Consider the following 18,048-nt stretch of genomic DNA (forward strand, 5'->3'; position numbering starts at 1 on the left):
AGGAACTAGTTAATAATAAGCCTGCAGTTTATAATCAATATAAATCCCTGTGTGTTTCTTTGGGACTGAACGGCTGCAGGTTGGGCAGGACAGAAGCTTCTGTCCACACACACATATATGTATACATGATGCATAATGACTCAAACCTGCATCTGCTCACATATTAGCTAAAACTGGATCATACACCTGAAGTAAAATGAGCAAGTCACAAAACTCCTAGAGGACGATGTAAGAGAAAATCTAACTGACCTTGGCATAGAGATGGTATTTATATATGTATGTGTTTGTTTTATTAGGGCTTGCCACGCTACCTGGGCTGCTCTAGAGCTCATGGGCACAAGCATGCCTTCTACTTCAGCCTCCTGAGTTGCTGGGCCTGAAAGTATGAGCCACCAGGCCTGGGTCTGCAACTGGTGACTTTTTAGATATAGCCCTCAATTCACGGAATAAGTAACTGACAAACTAGACTATGTTAAAGTTGACAACATGCTCCATGAAAGACTACACCAAGAGAAAAAGAAGGCAGCTTCAGACTAGGAGAGCGTATTTATAGAGTGCAAGTCTGCTAAATGACTATTATCTGAAATACACAAAAATGTTTAAGACTTATTAAGAAAATGAACTATTTGATTAGCAATTAAGTGGTACAATGGTGTTGGGGGTTGTACCTCAGTAGTAGAGTGTTTTCCTACTATGTACTGGACTTGTGTTCGGTTCCTAGCAACACACACACACACACACACACACACACACACACACACATACACATGCACTTACACACAGACTCACAAAAGAACGGAGCACACGTCACCTCATCAGTGGAGATACAGATACCAAGGAAGCACAAGAAAACATGTATGACATCATTTATCATTAGAGCCTTTTTAAGATGACACAATAACGAATTATTGCTGTGAATAAACTACTATTATTTCAAAGGCAAAATCCAAAACACGGACAAGCGGTAAACTAGTGAGAATATGGCACACTAGGGACGCTCGTGTGTTGACAGCGGGGACGGAAATGTTTCAGGAACTTTGAAAGACAGTTTGACAGTTTCTCATAAACAAGCTCCTATTAATACAAAGTCCAATTCCTTTGCAATTAGCCAACAGAAAGGGTATTTCCAGATAAAAATCTTCACAAGTACCTTCATTCATACTTACCAAAACATCGAAGCAACCAAGATGTCTGCATAGGCACACACACACAGGCATACACACACTTGGCACACACACATGAGCACACACACACGAGCGCACACACAGGCGCACCCATGCACATTTTCCTACTGTTTCTTGTTCAAAGGTGCATGATTATTCACTTGGTATAAAAGTTCAGGACCAGATTCTTTTTGAGATGTTAGTCCTAGTGTTTCAGAATTTGGGAACTGTTACATCTCTGTGCTTCCATCTACTTCCCTTCTCGTTGACATAAATTGAAAGAAAAAAAAAAGAATCATTTAAGAGACGGGGGAAGGGATGTGGTCCAGAAGCAGAATGATTGCCCAGCATGGGGATGGCAGGGGAAGAAAAGGGGATAGATGGAGGACAGGAGATGGGTAGAAGGAAGGAGGGAGGGAGGAAGGAAATAAGAAAGGGAGAAAAAGAGAGGGAGGGAGGGATGGAGGAAAGGAGGAGAACAATCTTCAGATCACTTTAATGACTTGTTCGTGTCGTGAAATCAATAACACAAGTCAGTGGGCAGTAAAGTCAGCCCACTGAACTATCAGTACCTTTTTGATCTTAACAATTCTGTTACAACTTTATGAGCCCTATCTTTATTTCCCAGCTATTGTAGGTGTGTTCAGAGCTTATTTAACTCTCCCCAGGTCCTCCTCATCAGTCCTCAGCATCATCTTCTCCTCTTCACTAAGTTTTCCTCAGACAATTAGATCTTCATAAGGGAGGCGTCAACCTCAACTTTTCCTCCTGGCTTCCTGAGATGACTTAACACAGGCACTCTTGAATACTCTGCTCTACACTGACCACAGCGGGTGGACTCAGCGTGGTCTTCCCATGGGAGCACACACCTGTGAAAGCTGGCTGGCTTGCTACATCATGACACCTCACGGATGACAGGAAAGCAGTCAGAAGGTAAGACGCCAGACATTTTCTGGTTTTAGCAAAGACATCCAGTACACAGTTTAAGAGGTTAAAGTCCTTTTGGTGATAAACAACAGACAGGAAGTGAATTTGGGTGTAAAATCTCAGTGTAGGGGCTACAGAGATGGTTGGGCAGTTAAGAGTGCATATTACTCTTATGGAGAAGACCCAGGTTCGGTCTTGTCAGTAGGTTCACAAGCACCTGTAACACCAGCTCCAGGGGATCTATCTACCCCTCTTGGACTTCACTGGCATCTCTGCACACAGGTGTACATATTCACATGTACACGTGCAGAGGGACAGCTGATTTTAAAAAAATGATAAAAATAAATCTTCTAGAAAATCTCAAGTGTACAAAAATACAAAGGAAAAATATCGTTTCAGACATACAAGCTTAACACGTCATCACTTGCATGCCAAGCATGAAAGTAAGAACTTGACTTCATAAAAGCTGGCTGCCTGTTGGTGCTGAGAAGGGATGCTGAAGGGTGTGACTCTGATTGAGAGGATGCTGGTGTGCCTGTCAGCCAAAATACTGTCACCAGCATTAGAAAAGCTGCTTAGATGGGGTCACTAAACATCACCTGGGGACCCTGACAGTCGAAAAGCATAGACACACCGCCTTTGATGTTCTTATCAGAAACACACAGGTCAAATCCTTTTCCGTCTTTTCATGCCCATGATAAAGAGACTTCATCAAGCCTGAGTTAGGTCTGGATTGTGAGAAAAGTTACGGTTGGTTTGGAAAACAGAAAGAGGCCTTCATTTCCTCCTCATTCTTGGAGTATTTTGTTTCTATGGTTGCTATCATGAAGCATGAAAGCAAAATTAAATTGCCCTTCATGTGATTGACTAACCCCCAAGCCCTTCATTATCCATGTAATTCTGATTTTGTTGGCACAAAAATCAAGCCTTAATTATGTTTCCCAACTGTTTGGCCACAGCTATAAATGAAAACTGATTGGAGGGGAACAAGTTGCATCTTTTGATAGAGAGATTAAATTGTTTTTTTCCATAAGCACATTGGCAACGTTAGGCAAATTCCCTGGAAAAGTATTTGGCCATCAGTTACTAAATAAAAGAGAGAATGGGTATAAAAATCCTTGAGGCTGTAAAGGACAGGTTCTCAAATCAACAATGTGACCTGTGGAAGTATACATGTTGTGGCAGTTTTAACGCAATTGGCCCCCATAAGCTCTAGGGAGTGGCACTATTAGGAGGTGTGACTTTGTTATAGTAGGTATGGCATCGTTGGAGGAGGTGTGGTTGTGAGGGTGGGCTTTGAGTGCTCATGTATGCTCAAGTCACGCTCAGTGTCCAGACCACTTCCTGTTGCTTGAGGGTCAAAATGTAGGACTCTCAACTCCTTTTCCAGCACCATGTCTCCCTGCAAGCCACCACGTCACACCATGATAATGGACTGAACCTCTGAAACTGTATGCCACCCCATGAAACGTTTTTCCTTTCTAAAAGTTGCACCGACCATGGCATCTCTTCACAGCCACGTGAGAAACCCTCACTAAGACACACATGAGCTTTCACCCTTGCTTTCCTGTATGCAGGCTCAGTTTAGGAAAAGGTGCCCTCCCTTTTTACTCCTCAACCTATCCGACAGGGAAGCACAGAAGCAGGGAGTCAATGCAAGGCTTGGTTTGAACGTTGTTGTTGTACAGATGTACAACTTTAGGTGACTGCGCAACCTCTCTTTGATTCTGTGTTCTCAGCTACAGTGTGGGAAAATACTCTGTTTTACAGAGTAGACATGAGGACGACAATAACTATCCCTACAATACTTGGGACAGATGCTACACATTCCAGTAAAAACTACAAAACTGTCCTTTCAGTAACATAAAGTATGACCAATTTTAGCCGGGCAGTGGTGGCACATGCCTTTAATCCCAGCACTTGGGAAGCAGAGGCAGGCGGATCTCTGTGAGTTTGAGGCCAGCCTGGTCTACAAGAGCTAGATCCAGGACAGGTTTTAAAGCCACAGAGAAACCCTGTATCAAAAAACAAAAACAAAAACAAACAAACAAAATAATCAATTTTGAAAACCTGTACTCAAAGTATCTGACAGGCAGACTGGCAATTTACCTGTTATCCTATCACTTGACCTTTTCTTGAAAAACAGAATAAAACAAAAGTAAAACCAAACCCAGGAGGAATTAAAAAAACAAACACTCCCCTTTGGGATGTATGATATACTGGCCTCAACATGCTTACTTGAAAAACTCCCAAGACACGAAGATTGTAAGCACTTATTTCACACACTAGGTCTAAAATGTATTTCTATTCCTGTTTTCCTAAGCAGTGGTTATCCATGTCTGCTGTATGGAATATAGCTGCTCACACAAACTCCGTGTTTCTGATAGTTCCTGCTTTGGCTTGCTTATTTATTTGTTTATAATAGTGCTTGGATACACGTACCCTTCGCTTGAGATCAAAGTGAATTTTAGAATTCAACATACCTTAAAATCTGGCTCTCTGAGTGAGACCTAGAATAACTGAGGTCATTAGGCTGCCTCTTCCCACATGACTATATCAACTAACTAAAAAGAGCCATGTCAGCAAGTGGCAGCCTTAATTACCGGCTTGCTCTGACACCACCACTTGGCTTGACAGATTTACTATTTATAAATAAGAGGCTCAGAGGCGGTGTGACAAAGCTCTCCATAGAGACAGCAGAGCAAAAGGCAAGGGGAGGGAGGGGCCAGCCATAGCCGCCCTCAGTGTGGTTTCAAGTCGGTATATTAGCCAGAGAAGAGCTGGGATCACAGGGGGCAACGGGACTAGGTGGAGGGGTGAGAGCAGGTGGGGCTCTGGGGTGGCAGGGAAAGATACCAAGATGTTCTTTGATTTTATGTTTGTGTATTTTTAATGGTCAGATCAAATATCCGGATTATTACAAACAGCTCCCAACATCAGTAGGCTCAACAGTCTGCAGGTAGAAGACACATGGCGGAGATTTCCATTTGTAGTGAACGTGCACAGATGCTTTTCATTTTCATTACTCCCTAAAATACACGCTTATGTCATAGTAGATACTAGGATTAGTCTAGAAATGCTGTAAAGTATATGGAGGAGGTATGTGGGTTACATGCAAATGCATATACATGTAAGGGACCTGAATATCCTTAGATATTGGTGTCTGTTTGGGGTCTTGGAACCTATCCACTGCAGGCCACATGTGTGAGGAACCCTACAGAAACCCAGGAGTGGACAAAAATGCAGCATAACTCGATGTAAGCACAATAAGAAGGCAATAGTCCTGTACCTACTTCTGCTATTCTTCTTCTTTTTTTATATCTCAAAGGAACAAAAACTTAACCTCTGTGAATCTACAAAGGTTCTGGATGTTTTCCCCATGGCTCAATGACACTGGGATGACTTAATCAGCTAAGAGACGAATTTCCTAACCATATTCTCCATGAATGGGATTTCCTGTGTCTAAAAGCCTGCGCATCCTTTAACTGCAGTGTCTCTTTGTAAGACCAGAAGAGCTTTTTCAACAAGGAGTAGTGGTGAGAGCCAAAAGTTTCACTTTGGCTTTCAACTATAATTCCAGGGAAACTTCCTGGCTCTAAGTGGAACTAGTGCTGCGAAAGGAAGCAAAGACTCTGTATCTGTCCGCTCTTCTGAACACGCCAAGTGTCACCAAGCAGGAGAAGGGATTTACAGGAGACTAGCACGTCTGTTACAGCTGCTGGTCCTGAATCTGGCAGCCTTTCATTGCCTTGTCTTTACCTCCATCCGCCCACACCATCCTTTCTTCCTTTTTTTGGTATTGAAGATACAGCATCAAACACCACGGAGTCTCTGCCCCCGAGGAAGTATGCATTCTAGTGGGGGACAATCCAGATAAGCAAGCAAATCATTAAATAACAGTTTCAACAGGGGATGTGCAGACCGTAAATGAACCCTGGTATGGAGTGTGAGGAGCTGGGGGTACATAGGTGGGGCACGTCTGTCACAGCACGAGTCTTGGAAGGCCTAGGAGGATGGTGGCACCTGTGGAGAGATGCAACTGGTCATGGAAGGGCCTAAGGGAGCGAGCATTTTAGACAGCGAGAGCGTATATAAAGGAATAGGTTACTGATTCCTTCTCTTTAAATTTGGTGTTCCCGATTCCAAGTCTCTTTCTTTGTCCACACAGCTTCAGTTTTCCTATACCAGTGCAGGACATAGTGTAGGGATTTCACAAACAGGTAAGAGTTGCCAATGAGTGGCCTCTGGGGACCGAACCTACTCCATCATACTCTAAACTGCCAAGCATGGACACCCCAGAGCAAGACTGAAAAGAAGCCAGAGAGTCACAGAAAGAAGCCACTTGCACAAAAATGAGAGATTTGTTTGTAATGTTACAAATACGATCATTTATTTGCATAACGTTGGCCTCATTATCTCAGCAACTTACCATGGCCAGTGTACTCAAAGGAATCTGCTTCATCAGGGGTATCGAGGTCATCTACATTGATGTCAATCTCGTCTGGACTGTCCAGGTTATCATCAGAGAGAATTGATCCTTCACTTTGGTCCAGAGAAAGGTTGATATTTGGGGCTGTGAGCTTGATTCTCCGAGAGTGACTGCCATTGAGATCCAGGGAATTTGGAGGTTCTAAAGAAGAAAGTAATAGCAACATTAGGTCACACACGTGGCTCTCAAGAGTAGAATTGGACCTCAGGGAAAAAAAAATTCTAACAAGGGATTTAGACCCCACCCCAATATATCCCTTCTATCCTTCCTTCCTTGTTTGTTTTATAAGACAGATTCTCATGCATAGCTCAGGCTGGCCTTGAACTTGCAACCTCACCCTCCAGTCCTGGGATATAGGCGTGAGCCATTTGGATAATTTTTCAAAGTTGATGTGTATGATATGTATATTACATGTGCAGGTGTCAGAAGATGGCCTCAGACCTATCTGGAACTGGAATTACAGGTGGTTATAAGCCACCCAACATAGGTGCTAGGACTTAAACTCTGGCTCTCTGGATAAGCAGAAGGTCCTTCAACGGCTGAGGCATCTCTCAAGCCCCTCCTGGACTCCCTTCTAGAAAGCATCTCTCAGTGTTGGCTTCCATTCAGCATCTCATCCATACGAAAACAGGACTTGGGAGATGCTGCTATCTGGGTAGGCACTTTGGTTTTTTTTCCTTGTTTTGTTTCTCTGTTTAGGTTTTAGAAGTCAGTATGCTAGAATACTAAGCTAAATTTTATGGAGTTTATTGTACACCAAAACAGCTAAGCACAGATATTTTCTTATGGCTCTTGTAGATGTTATTACTGTAGAATGGAGGTTAAGAACATTGATCTACTAAATTCTCAGAAAACGCCAAAACAACTACATTATCTTCAATAACCTTTACTGTTTTTAATTTTAAAACCTTAAGCCCATTAGTTAGATTCTTGGGACTCACCAAGGAAGTTACCACATAAGCCAATATCACCCTACATTACTGTCTATAACATTCACAATGACCTGCGCTAAGGCTGACAGAGGCAGCTCCCACCCTCTCTTAGCAGGTGTGTCTCTGCCCATGAGCTTTTACTGGCTCAGAACAGAGGTGAGCCAGGCCTTTTTGTACAAGCTCATCTGAACCAAGCACAGAAAGAGATATCTACTGTGATCTAAGAAGAAATAGTTGGTCTTTATCTCTGGTCCCAATCTTTCAGGCTCCTAAATTTCTTGGAATTTCCCTGGCATCCCTTTTCATTTGTAACGCCTATTTGGATTATACTGATCTTAGGGACTGAATCTGAACATCTCTGCTGGGTTCTGAAGTAGATGGACTGTCTGCTGTGCATGGGGCCCTTGACTCCATCCTCTTCACCACACGCAAAAAATAAATAAATAAATAAATAAACAAAAACCGGACCGGTCACGAACATCAAAACATCTACAGAGCATGTCAAAACGGAGTTGTGAGGGCATTGTGGGGTGTTCACAGGCTACTAGTCTATTCAAGCAAATGAGCCGGGTGCAGGAATGTGAACTTTTAAATCGAACCAAGTCTGAAAATGCCCCTAATGTCCTCGAACGAACGCAGTAGCCTCAACAGCCGCAAATGGCAGAGGAACGTTTCACTTGTACTTAGAGGAACGTTTCACTTGTACTTAGGCCTAGCCATCTGACACACATGCTCTGACGGTGGATAGGCTAAGGTGATGGCCTTTCCTATGCCAATGCTCTTCCTTTGCATGTAACTTTAGAATGTCCGCTGTCTACAGCTTCTGCCTTTCAGTGACCCTGGACCATTTGAGCTTCTGTGGGCCACTCTGCACTCTTGCTTTCCAAACACGTCATCCCCAAGGCACCAGATAAAGTTATTTGCTTTTACAGTTTCTGATTTTGCCTTGATTGGCGCTACATGGTGTCAGATGGAGTATGAAGTGGTTCACACGCTCCCCTGTCCCTCAGTGCTGCCAAGGTCATAACATGCCCCCAGGCCTTTTGTTTTATATCAGTTCCCTGGTAACTTTACATCACATGACTCCTTTCTGCTACCAAACCTCCTATCTCTTTGGTTAAGGTTCCAAAACTTTATTTGGGTTGCTGCCTGTGGCTTAGGAAGAAAAATCTCTTGGCTAGGTACCTAGTGCAGGCACCTGTCACGTGGTGGGAATTTGGAATTTTACAAAGGAGAAATTTTTAAAAATATTTATTTTATACTATATATATATATATATATATATATATATATATGAATGCTTTTTGTCCATATGTACATGGGTACACCATATTTGTGCAGTACCCTCTGATGCCTTGGATCTCTTGGAACAGGAGTTGTGGTTGTGAGCTGCTGTGTGGGTGCTGGCAACCGAACCTGGATTCTCTGGTGTTACAGAAAGGGACACTTGTTCATCCCGGCCGCCTGGCAAACTTAACCCGAAATAACCACACAGAAACTGTATTAATTAAATCACTGCTTGGCCCATTAGCTCTAGTTTCTTATTGGTTAATTCTTACATCTTAATTTAACCCATATCTATTAATGTATATTGTCACGTGGCAGTGGCTTACCAGGTAAAATTCCCAGCATCTGTCTCCAGTGGATCATGGAGTCTCTCTGACTCTGCCCTTCTTCCTCCCAGCATTCAGTTCCATCTTCCCCACCTACCTAAGTTCTGCCCTATCAACAGGGTAAGGCAGTTTCTTTATTCATTAATGCTAATTACAGCATACAGAGGGGACTCTCACATCATTCTGGAAGAGCAGCCAGTCCTCACAACCACTCAGCCATCTCTACAGTCCCAGAAAGGTAACTTTCACACTGAGTTACGGTTGTGGTTTGAATGAGAAATGCCCCCACTGGCTCATGTATTTGGGCACTTGGGGTGGTACTGTTTGGGGTAGACTATAAAAGCTTTAGAAGGTGCAGCCTCGCTGGGAGAAGCACATCTCTGGAGGTGAGTTTGGGGGCTGGTAGCCTTGACCACTTCTTATTCTTTTCCTGCTTTCTGTGTGTGGTTGGTGGAGACGTGATCTCTCAGCTTCTTGTTCCTACTGCCATGCCTTCCCCACCTCGTGGGCATTAGTCCTCTGGAATGGTTTGGTCACGTTATTCTATCAGAGCAGCCGAAGTTGGCACCAGGCGTGGGGTCTTGCCCTAAGGGTAGACTTTCTATTGTTTCAGTGCAGAGCAGGAAGCCCCTCTTTAACAGCCCTTATCTCTTTAGAAAATACAGGCCCTTCCACACCTATCTTGAGGGCAGTATCAAGCTTCCTAATGTTCTTTCTGCACCACTTGCTTTTTCCCCCACTGTAGATCTAAATAAGAATAATCAATAAGTAACAATGCCCCCCCCACCATTATGTTTTAAATACGTTTCTTCCACCAAAGAAAGAAGCCATTACTTTTTCATTTGTCCTCATGCAAAAGCCAGATCCTTTTGGAAAACAATGCAGTTGCTAATAAAGTCCTTGCTTCCCCAGCCCAAATCTCTTGTGGGGGCTCCACACTCCACCCTCCCCATTAGTCTCAGCACTGCTATCTTCCAGGCTTCTACTCAAAATGGCCCTTTAAGCTTTGCTCACAGCATTCAGTGGCTTTTGCCAACTTCCAAACTCTTCCGGAACCCGGCACCAAAAAGTCTAGCATCATTAAAGTGAAATCTTCTAGAAAGTATTGCCTCCACAGCAGCACCCAGAATCTGTGGTCTGGAGGGTTCAGAGTTGCATCTCAAGCTAGAAGCCTAGTTTGGAAGTATGTTGAGAGTGGCAGTACATGGTACTGACTTTGAAGGCAGAAAGGGTTACGGATAGTAATTGAGGCCTGGTACTGAGTCCCTGAAAAGAGAACAGAAGAAGCTGGGCAGCAGTGGTGTAAGCCTTTAATGTTAGCGATTGGGAGGCAGCGGCAGGCAGATTTCTGTGAGTTCAAGGCCAGTCTGGTCTACAAGAGTTAGTTTCAGGACAGGCTCCAAAGTTTTTTCAAGACACTTTCAAGAAATCCTGTCTTGAAAAAAACAAAACAAAAGACAGAGAGAGAAGAGGAGAAGCTGCCGGATAGAGTGAAGCCTGAGTTGCAATAGAGATCCAGGTCAGCACAGATGACTGAGGGGTATCCACCAATGATAGTGACAGGATGGAGTGGAGCAGGAGACTGTAAGACAAGCCGTGTGAGTCACAGATGGCCGAGCTAGGGAAGGAGACTGCCCAGGCCCTTAGGAGCCAAGAAGATCACAAGTGAGCTCCAGATGCTGGACACTGACCTTTTTCTATTGGTGGATTTTGTTTGTACTTTGATTTGATTGCCACTACACCCTGGTCCTTCCCTGTCGGAGTTAAAATGGATATTATTTGTTTAACTTTACAGGAGCCCACAGTTAAAATACTTTGGCTTTTAAAAAGACATTTTTTAAAAAAATAATTGTAAAAGACTTTCTTTAAAGTGTTGACAATGGTAATGACTGTGGGACTTTTAGAGTTGTACTATATTTTATATTTTGGTATTAACATGAGATCTTGGGTTAAATAAGAAAGGAAATGGGTATGGCTTAAAGTGTGTTTGAGCATCAAGCTGACAAGAAACGGAATCTCTTAGCTTCACCTGTCAGAGTCTGTTATCCGAGCGAGTCTTAATTGTGAGATTACCCTGATAAACAGGTCTGTGGGCATGGCTGTGGGATATTTTCTTGATGGCTAACTGCTGTAGGAGGGCTCAGCGCACCGTGGACTGTGCCATTCCGAGGCAGGGATTCTTGGGCTATATATAAGGAAGCTATGTGAACAGACACCTAGGCAGCAATCCAGCACGCAGCATTCCTCACTCTTTCAGTTTGTACTTGGGTTCCTGTCCTAACTCCCCTCCATGATGTGTGTGACCCGAAAGTGTAAGCCAAATAAACCTCCTCCTCGCCAAGTAGCTTTCGTCCATGGTGTTTATTACAGCCACAAGAAGCAAACAGGATGGGCAGCCGCTACCCTAAGAAGGCTACTGAGCGGTTACTAGTCCAGAAATACAGTTTCTCTTACAGCTAAGCCATGGGCCCTCATCTTGAAGATTTCTGACTTGAACAGATTAAAATTGCTCTTGATGGTTTGAAACTAGAATGCAGCCTTTGAAGCTCTTTGGCTGGTCCAGAATGAGTTCTCCATGCACTCTATTAGTACAGAGTTATAAGACCAAGCACCTTAAGCAGGAAGCACACTCTCTCAGGCGCCCTCCTTCCCCACTGCTGACCCTTCTCTGAGCTTCCTTGCTAAGATATGAAAGTTGAGCACCATCAAAGATCTGACTGTAGAGGCTGAGGGATGTATCTCAGTGGCATGGTGCTTGGCTAACATGAATGAAGCCCAGGTTCAGCTCCCAACACTCTCTGTCCCCCAACAAGGAATCACTCTGTCTGATTCAATAACCTTTTTAAAAGTCAGGTTTAATACGATAATGTTAAAACCTTCACATATCTGTCTCAGATAAAGGTTGAACTACATGCTGTCGCTGACAAATCCCCGGAGTTGAGACACATACAACTGGATTTGCTTGACAGTTTGAGCTTTCAAGGACGACACAACAGTCTTGCTTTGGGGAATTGTATCACTCAGTTTACTTACTTGAAGAAGACAGGGCAAAGCGATGTATTGCATTTGGGCCTTGGAGTGACTTTAGCACAGATTTCCGGGGAATAAGTGCTAACTAAAGGCCAAACAGATGTTCAAACATAAGCCCTAAAGTTTGTTAAACAAAATCCCACTCTCTTGCCCCCAGCGCTTGACTGGCGCACATCCTGTTACTCAGTGACGTTAAGTAAACATTCTTCCAAAACTCTGGCCTTAATCTCCTAACAGACATAGTCAATAGTTGACTGAATTCTACTTTCTTAGCTCATCTGCTGAAAAAATTAAGCACTTTAGTTAAATAGCAATTCCAGACCTAGAAAAAACACTTAAGAATTAACTACCTTAGCCAAATCAGTGTCCCAAACTCTTGCTAACAATACCCAAGGAACAAGCTACTAAAGTTATGGACCGACCGCTATAGTTCAGGCTAATCGGCTTATAAACCTCAAGAGGAAAGCATTATCTCTGAAATTAACGCCGTCCCTTCTTCCCCAGGGCATTTGTGATTCATAGATCATAAATCAAATTCTTCATTATCTTAAACATATCTTATATTTGCATATGACACCATAGTCCCCATTAAATATGCATATCAAGAACCCAAGGATGACTTTAATCTGCCGCAGAAAGACACCATTCTTCAGTTATGACTTGGGTTCGGACACTTTATCTGAGTCAGCCACAAGAGATCATTACTGTGGGTGGTGTCACCCAAGCCCTAGTTTTCTATGGCGACCTTTAAGGCCTCTGGTTAGCTCAGGACTGATGGGTCTGCAGAAGCAATCTTTTGCCCTAGCTTCCCCTCGAATGACTGAACCGTCTCTGAATGCAGCAGACTGTGTAACCCTCCTCCAGCATTGATCCTACTAGCTTTCCACTCTTAAGGGACAGGCGTGGATTCAGGGTTGCGTTTACTTACTGAATGTCCCTTCTTCGGGGCTGGTAAGTATAATTGCCGCATGAAGACATTGCTTAACTTCATGCAACAAACCTTAAGTGGTGGACAATATAAGTAGTTGGTAAATACTGAAATGTCCTTAATGAGGAGAACACACTTACAAAAACACTTGGTACTTGGTATTCTGTCTGCTTCTTAAGGAGGCACTGCCATTAAAACAGACTGCTGTTCATATACACCTGAAAAATCATCTACTGACCACTGTTCTTGCTAGTTTTTATGTCACCCTGACACAGATGAATCATTGTTGAAAAAGTATCTCCACCAGATTGACTTTTAGGCAAACCTGTGTGATTTTTTTTTAATTAGTGACTTGCTGTGGCACAATGGTCTTGTACCCTGTAAGATTTGTCACTTGTACTGATTTAATAAAATGCTGATTGGTCAGTAGCCAGGCAGGAAGTATAGGCAGGTCGACCAGAACAGGAGAATTCTGGGGAGAGGAAAGGCTCAGTCTGCAGTCGTCACCCAGACACAGAGGTAGCAAGATGGAAATGTCTCACTGATTAAAGGTACCAAGCAACGTGGCTAACACAGACAAGAATTTTGGGTTAAGATGTAACAGTTAGTTAGTTAATAAGAAGCCTGTGCTAATAGACCAACCAGTTTATAATTGATGTAGGCCTTCATGTGTTTTTGGGGGGGGACTGAATGGCTGCAGGACCTGGAGGGACAGACAGCTCTGTCAACCATGACTGATGTGGGAAGGCCCAGCCTGTTGTGGGAGGTGTCGTCCCCTCCCCCCCCCTCCCGGTAACTGGTTCTAGATGTATAAGAAAGCAGGCAGAGCAAACTGTGGAAGCAAAACTAGCAGCATTCCCCTGTGGCTTCTTCTTCAGTTTCTGCCTCCAGGTTGCAGTTGTGGCTTGAGTTCCTCTCACAGATTTCCTGGGTTGCTGGACTATGACCTGAGAGTTACAAGCCTGAATAAATTCTTCCTCCTGAAGTTGTTTTGGTCATGTTGTTGTTGTTGCTTGTTTGTTTTGTCTCTTTATGTAGTCCTGGAGGTCCTGGAACTCGCTCTATAGACCAGGCTGACCTCAAACTCAGAGATCTGCCTGTTTCTGCCTCCCAAGCACTAGGATTAAAGGTGTGTGCCACAATTCCTAGCTAGTCATGGTATTTTATCACAAAAATAGAAACCCTAATTAAGACACCCACTTAGAAAAAGTTATCCAAAATTGATGCTTTAAATGACCCTGAACTTAGCCCAGGAGAACTGTTAAAGGGATGTTTGGATCCAGTTCCAACTGGCTAAAATCTAATTCTATTGTTACTAGCATTTTTAAAAGGGTTTTAATATTATATATAACTCATTGCTTAGTTACTTCTTTGCCCAGGGTAGTAATTCCCATGTTGGTTACAATAATCTTTTTTTTAATATTTATTTATTTATTATGTATACAATATTCTTTCTGTGTGTATGCCCACAGGCCAGAAGAGGGCACCAGACCCCATTACAGATGGTTGTGAGCCACCATGTGGTTGCTGGGAATTGAACTCAGGACCTTTGGAAGAGCAGGCAATGCTCTTAACCTTTGAGCCATCTCTCCAGCCCTGGTTACAATAATCTTAACTGAGAAACCATTTCAAGTTATTGCTTCTGCCCCTATCTCTGACTGCAACTTTGCTACTTAGTGCGGCCTTGTGATCTACTTCCTGTCACATCTTCTCTCCTTTGAGGGACAAACCTTCCTGGGAGTGTGGTATTCCAGCTGTAAAGGACTAAATTAATATAAAATTGACAAACTGTGTGTGCTTTAATGATGAGCATCCTAGTATTGGGGTAACTTTTCTGCACCAATTATCATTCTTTCCTTGTAACTTCTAAAATCCCTTTCAGCCTCCCCCTTAAACCCTACACACTATTTGGAGGACCCACTCAGATCCATCTGAACCTTGGGGAGACTTCAGAACTACAGTTTGCAATGTTACACCTCCAGTTTCAGAGTCTGAACTGATCAATAGCCGTACTGTGTACCTTATCATTAAACCAGACATCTGTGGCCTAATTTATAACACCATCTGCATTAAGACACTAGGAAAAAGTAACATGTCTCCATGAGTTCTGCAAGCTGTCCTAGGGAATTATTAAGGTTGAGGAGGGAGGGGACTGTTAAAGCCCACTTTATAGTCAAACCTGAGACTGCAATTGGTGACTACGTGGGAACTGTCTTGTGGGACGGAGCCCTTAACCTGTGGGAAGTAAGTCTGTCGAGACAGATGTGCTAGCATGGAAACATAGGATATCCAGAGGGCATTAGTGCAAAAATCCTGGCATATATATTGACAGGAGTGTTTGTTCTGTGTGCCAGTACAGTAGGAGAAATGTTTCCTAGCCTCATCCAAGACCAGAATGGTGGGCTTCCTTACACAAAGTATCCAGAAGGTATCTGGTATTCCCCTCAACTCTTTCCTTGTTCTAAAGAATGTTACTGTTCCTTCGATACGTTATTACAGCATTGCTTTTTGCTTTTCTACATAGACTGTCACCCCAAGCTATACATACCATGCACCATGCAATGTCTGATGTGGGATTCCCCTCTGTATGCTGTGAATACCATTGGTTAACAAAGAAACTGGCTTGACCTGTTAGGGTAGAGTAGAGCTAGGTGGGGAATATTAAACTGAATGCTGGGAGAAAGGAGGCAGAGTTAGGGAGAAGCCACAGAGCTGCTCCCGGAGACAGACATGCTGGAACCTTACCGGTAGGTAGGTCACGAGTCTCATGGTAAAATATAAAATAATGAAAATGGGTTAAATTAAGATATAAAGTTAGCCATTAAGAAGTTAGAGGTAATAGGCCAAGCAGTGATTTAATTAATACAGTTTCTGTGTGGTTATTTCGGGAGCCTGGGCAGCCAGGAAACGAAAAAGCAGCCTCCTACTGCAAAAGTCTTAATACATCACTTGAAAAATTTTTCCCTTGAGACATTTGAAAAACAGCAGGCTCTATGTGACAGGCATTCTCAGAGCCAAAAGAATTTTTGTGCTAACTGCTCTACATATGGCTATTGAGCATTTAAAATGACACCAGTGTTAATTGAAGGATGAAACTTAAAATTCCTACTTTTTAATTAATTTAAATAGCCATATGTAGTTAACTCTTACTAGCCATAGCCTGTAGTGATATTTCATTTGTGTTTTAATAAATAAAGCTTGCCTGAGTGAAGATCAGAGAGTAAAACAGCCCCACTGGTCAGCCTTACAGACCAGGCAGTAATGACACACACTTTTAATCCCAGTAGCCACATTAGTTTGCCATAGAAACTGCATGGTGCATGCCTTTAATCTGAGCCCTAGAGAGGATTATGAAACAGAATCTCAGTCTCAGTCTCATTCTGAGATTCTTGGAGGCAGGATCCCCATTTTGGACTGAGGTAGAGGTAAGAGGCAGTGGCTGGCTGTTTTGCTTTTCTGACCTTCAGGTTGAACCCTAATATCTTTCCCTGAGTTTTTATTAATCGTGCTTCAATAGCCTTAACACTTTTATTATTTATTTGAAATTATACTGCAACTTTTGAAGAGTGATGGAGACATATAGTGGTTACTGTCAGCTATAGAGCACTTTAAAATAAGTGTGTTGGTATATGGTTTCCTTATAGAGCTCTTACCCAGAATATACATGGTCCTGGATTTAAAATTTGGTACCAACCCCTTTTAAAAAGGTCACATGACTCAAGTTTTTTTTTTAAGTGCTACAATAGCAAACAAACAAAATTCTTTCTTTTTACCTCATTTAGGTTTATCAAATGATGTCATCCACAGTCAGGTTTTGGAATGGCTTTGGTTTTGGTGCAGTACAAGAGATAGACTTTAAAATATATGTATACATAAATGTATATATAAATATGTACACATATGCACATGTATATATGTACATAAATATGTATATGAAGTGAGAGCTATGTAGGGGATAATTCAAAGTTTATAATTCATTTTGCCTTGAGTTTAAACCCTTATAAAGTAAGGCAATTTTTTTGTTTTTGTTTTGTTTTGTGGTGCTAGGTTTCAAACTGGACCCTGCGTATGCTAGACAAGCAGGCTACCACTTAGTTACACCTTCAGCTCCAGTTTGGCATTTTACAGTTAGGGCACAGAGCATTCTCGATATCCTGTTTCTCACATTACTCATTTATATAGCTATGCTCAGGTATTGAAAACAACCTAGAGTTTGGTTTGTAATATTCAGCAGCCAATTGTAGGCACCGAAAACATCGGCAGGGAAGGGCAGGCCTGACGTCTGCTGTAGCTCATAACTGTGACATGGACCCTGAGGTCAGCTCCGAGCCTGACCCCTTCCTCTCACACATTTTCCCCCTTGGCTTTAGTCACTGACATCATGAGTTGAATGCATGGGAAGCCGCCCTCTGCATCTGCATGTAGGCTGCCGTGAGGGAATGAGCGGCGGTTTCTCTCACCAGGCCTCATGTCTGCAGTACTGGGACTCAGCACTCCCTCCTCGAACGGGACATCCATTCCCACATCCTCCGACGGGGATCTGAAAAGAAGCAAAAGAGAACATAAAAACACCACACCTGGCTTTTCAAGTCAGCTAACAGAATGGAGGACTGACATTTCAGCTGACTTGTGTGCAGAGCCCATTGGTAAGTGCTCCCAAGCACAGCTTCTGTGAATGAGAACCACAAATGCCAGTTTCCGTGGCACCACCAAGAGCAGTCTGTGAATCCCAGTCACTTCTCCAGCTCCCACAAGAAATACAAATCCAATAAGACTTCAGGAAGAGAAAAATGCAAAATGCTCATTCATGGCAAGGGATATCAGACATATATTTTTTTTTCGACATGAGAGGCAAGAATTGTGCTCTACAGTAGACATAGCTGAGTATCTACCCTCTCCCCTCTATAAATGTGCCAAGGGCAGGATACTCCACTGATCTCACTTTTTAAGCTAATAAACTAGGGCT

The 18,048-nt window shown here is 42.9% G+C and overlaps 1 protein-coding gene across 9 annotated transcripts in view; it reads right to left on the reverse strand.

The window, feature by feature from the left end:
- Prune2 (prune homolog 2 with BCH domain) overlaps window positions 1-18,048 on the reverse strand; it is a 253,120-nt gene that overhangs the window by 31,264 nt on the left and 203,808 nt on the right. For all 9 annotated transcript variants that reach the window (XM_087908047.1, XM_087908050.1, XM_087908054.1 and 6 more), the window contains exons 10-11: window positions 17,543-17,622; window positions 6,520-6,720 (exon numbers count right to left, since the gene is read on the reverse strand). In XM_087908047.1, coding sequence (XP_087764173.1) covers window positions 6,520-6,720; window positions 17,543-17,622 — 281 coding nt within the window. The remainder of the gene's footprint in view (window positions 1-6,519; window positions 6,721-17,542; window positions 17,623-18,048) is intronic.

This window comes from Myodes glareolus, chromosome 7 (assembly GCF_982192425.1).
Source record: "Myodes glareolus chromosome 7, mMyoGla1.1, whole genome shotgun sequence".
In the NCBI taxonomy this organism is placed as follows: domain Eukaryota; kingdom Metazoa; phylum Chordata; class Mammalia; order Rodentia; family Cricetidae; genus Myodes; species Myodes glareolus.